The sequence below is a fragment of the Symsagittifera roscoffensis genome, chromosome 1 (assembly GCF_963678635.1).
Source record: "Symsagittifera roscoffensis chromosome 1, txSymRosc1.1, whole genome shotgun sequence".
In the NCBI taxonomy this organism is placed as follows: domain Eukaryota; kingdom Metazoa; phylum Xenacoelomorpha; order Acoela; family Convolutidae; genus Symsagittifera; species Symsagittifera roscoffensis.
In genome coordinates, this window is record NC_087062.1 from 98438982 (window position 1) to 98442454 (window position 3473).

The 3473-nt window shown below is 38.2% G+C and overlaps 1 protein-coding gene across 1 annotated transcript; it reads right to left on the reverse strand.

The window, feature by feature from the left end:
* Nucleotides 1–931: 931 nt before the first annotated feature.
* LOC134841213 (organic cation transporter protein-like) lies at nucleotides 932–3112 on the reverse strand. The gene is made up of 2 exons (XM_063857050.1): nucleotides 1952–3112; nucleotides 932–1377 (listed from the first exon to the last, which is right to left on the reverse strand). Exons 1-2 carry the CDS (start codon nucleotides 3012–3014, stop codon nucleotides 932–934), a joined length of 1509 nt encoding a protein of 502 aa, XP_063713120.1. The 5' UTR covers nucleotides 3015–3112.
* Nucleotides 3113–3473: the final 361 nt, after the last annotated feature.

Consider the following 3473-nt stretch of genomic DNA (forward strand, 5'->3'; position numbering starts at 1 on the left):
TACGAACCGAATTTAATGCTAATGCAGCAAAAGTAAACAAGATACACTGCTATTGTTATAAAAGGGGACCGATCGCTTAGCATGAAAACTAAAAAAATGGGGCTTTTAGCAGACTTTGATTGACAAGCAATTAGCTGGGGCTGCGGCGCCATTAAGTCTGGGTTGAGCAACATTATTTCACGCTTTGTAAACAAAACTTGCACTCAACTTAGCAAGTTTCAAACTTAATTTCAGTTCATTCTCAATGAACTTCTCAAAAATTCAATGCAAAATGGGGGGGGGACCTATTAAGCAATGATTTTCTGTTCAAAAAAAATCAAAAAAGGATTTACTCAATATTACAAATGGTGACAATAATTGTGACTCTAGTTTTTCGTTTGATTTACAGATACCTATAGCCATAATCATTTAACGCCCCAAGATGAAATAATTGATCGCAATTTTCGTGAAAAACTCAAAAACGATCCCACCACGAAGCTGGAAAACCTATCTCGAAACGAATAGCAAGATTTTTCCAATAAACTGCAGAACGAGGACGGAAAAGAATTTTTTTGCCTCCAAATTACGAAAAAGTCCGTCATGTTATGACCCGAAACCAAATAAGAGTTTTGCCACTATCTCCGAAATTTTTCGCGGATATCAAAATTGATCCACCATGGTCAATGACATTGAGCAAAAAGCGATTCTTATTATATCAAGAAAGCGAAATTTAAAAAAAATTATCGTATGAGGAATTGCAGTCTCGTCTGCATGCGTAACTACGCTCTGCATGCGTAAGAAAAACAAAACTCCGCATGCCTAAAAACTAAAAAATCACGAACAAAAATCGAATAATTCCAAAAAAATGTTGTTGATAAAAACTGGAAAGCTATGAAACATGAAAGAAACAAGCTGTTAAAAATTAGTCTAAAAAATGGCTGTTATGTTCCACTCACCAGAAACCCATGGAAGAATTGCGGATGGGAGTTGGAAACACTTCTGAAGTCCAGATGTATATGATTGTGTAACAGGACGAGAAACACATTGCGCCGAATAGACTCAGCGCCGTCACCATCCCGTCTATATCACTGTGTCTGAAGATCATAATTAGGAGGCCAGTCATACCTCCGGCCACCATGGACAACAAGTAGGCAAACTTCCTGCCAAATCTCTCCATGAAGAGGTAGCAGAAAAAGTACATGGGGTAGTCGACCACGCTGATGAGGAATATGTTGAAATACTTGTCTCCTCCTAAATTAGGAACGGAGAAAAAGATTGCGTAGAAGCCTGCCGAAACTACACACCAGTTAATTCCGAAGAGAATGCCTTTGATGCATATGTTCGGGTAGCTTTTAACGAAGATCCTCAAGTCCTCCAACTTCCCCGATACTTTTGACTCTAGAACAACAAACTGATTTTACAATGGCTGTTTGCAATTAAAATATAAATTCACGAATTTCCAGGCCCTTGATAGAAACTGAATGCGGTTACAGCAAGAACTTACAATGTAGCCTTTTGAACTATTAACAGAAAAAACTGTTAAAAAGCAAAATTTTCAATTCTTTTAAAAAAACACATTTAACACCTTGAACGAAGCGTTTTTTAAAAACATCTTCAATTGATTTTTTCTTATTTTGAGTTAGGCATGTAAGTTTTTGCTCAAAAAATTGAAGCATCAACAAGTAAGCTAAATTCCGAGCAGCCTCTTATGTAACTTTTATCCAAGACATTTGCGTCATCAAGAGCGCAGAAATCAAACATATCAAACTCAAGAAGTCAAAAAACCTAAAACCGATATCTGCAGCCGTGCAAAAAATTAATTCGAGCACAGAAAAATTTCAGCTTGCAAAAAAACAGTTCCCGACTTGAATCGAGCTATCGGGCTTTGTCGTATCAAGCATGGGTGGTACAGCAACTTGGAAGAAAGCTGAACCTTCAAAAAAAAGTCGGAAGCTTGCGAAAGGTCACTCACTTATGAAGTATACATTCAGATATCTAGTCCAACTTTGAGCTGCTGATGCAGACTGTGAAGACCCATTAGATTGCACTGATGAACTCTTGTACTCTTCGGAAAGTGCTTGAGCTATGAAATTGCGCATATGTTCAGTCGGAACCGTTCGCTTGTTAATTTCAGCTATTCTAAGCAGCACATATTCTGCCTGTGTTTCAAGACCTTTGGATATCAACCAGAGCGGTGACTCGAAACAATATTTGAGAACTAGTAACATCAGCAGTCCACATATTCCAAGCGTCATTTCGAAGTGGGTCCAGTCCATAAAAACGTATACAAGTCCTAAACAGTACACTTCCTCGACAACTTCAAACAGGTTCCGAAGAGCAGGAGCAAACAAGCGCATTCTTGGTCCCGTTATTTCAATTATGTACACAAAAAACACCAAGTACAATCCATGAGAGCACGCGCATACACAACAATAGCTGATATAGAAGAGCCATAGCATATCTGCACCTTCTGCTGCAACCAGCATCCAATTGCAAATGCATTTCAAAAATGCAGCTAGAGCTAGTGTATTCACACGCCCGTAACGGTCAGAAAGAAATCCAAAAGTTACAGCACCAATTAAAAACCCAATTGCTGTTAATGATTGACCCAAAGCCTTCCGAAACTTATATTGACAAAGCATATCAAACGAAGAGACAAACGTTTTTCCAAATGGGTAACCTTTATTGAACTCCCACTCAGAACACTTGACTGTTTCTGGTTCTGATTCATCAGCTAGAGGTAAATATGGCGTAATGTAGTGGTTACAGTAAGTATCAAGAAGCTCATCGTCATCCTTGCCTTTGTACTGGAATGCTTGGTCAACAGTCGAATTTTGAGCAGATATCAAGCTGCGTGTCTCGTTATCAAGATATTGTTTTGGTATCACACACGTATGTTCGGGCGTGTTGTAAAACAATGTATAAGTTAAGAAGTCTGAGTGACCAATGATGCCTAACATTGTGAGAAACAATATGGTCAGAACTTGAAATCTACCGAATTCACCGATAGCAAGGAAGAGGGCGTCCGACTTCATTGTGCCAATACTCACGCTCAAAGTTTCGGGTTAAATAATCCGCGAACACACTTATCGCTCACATTTCTGAAACGTAACCAAAATTTCCCAAGAACAGCCGGCTACTGTGCGTTATAACAAAATGTCCGACTAGTCTTGAAAATACAAATTTTTTAAACTAATTTAATTTTTTTTCTGCGTGGTGTGATAAAAATATCTGAACAAAAAACTAAAACTTAGGCATGCTCGACAATCATTGCATGCAAAATAGTCCAAATGGACAACAAATTTTCAAGAAGTATGACTGGAAAAACAAAAAATTCCTCACAAAAATTTCACAAATTTTATCAAAATCTTTTGCAGAACTTTATTGAAATTTTCGATGAGATTATCCAAATGTGGACCAATCGTGACGAGAGAGAAATCAATTCCTAAAGCTAGTGGCTCAAGACCAGGACACGGAAGATCGTGCTTTTCAAG

What these genes read in the sequence shown, in the direction of transcription:
- LOC134841213 (XM_063857050.1), bottom strand. Translation starts at nt 3,014, where the DNA reads ATGAAGTCGGACGCCCTCTTCCTTGCTATCGGTGAATTCGGTAGATTT. An exon ending in TCTGAATGTATACTTCATAA is followed by an intron (nt 1,378 to 1,951) that starts GTGAGTGACCTT and finishes TTGTTGTTCTAG; the next exon opens with AGTCAAAAGTATCGGGGAAG.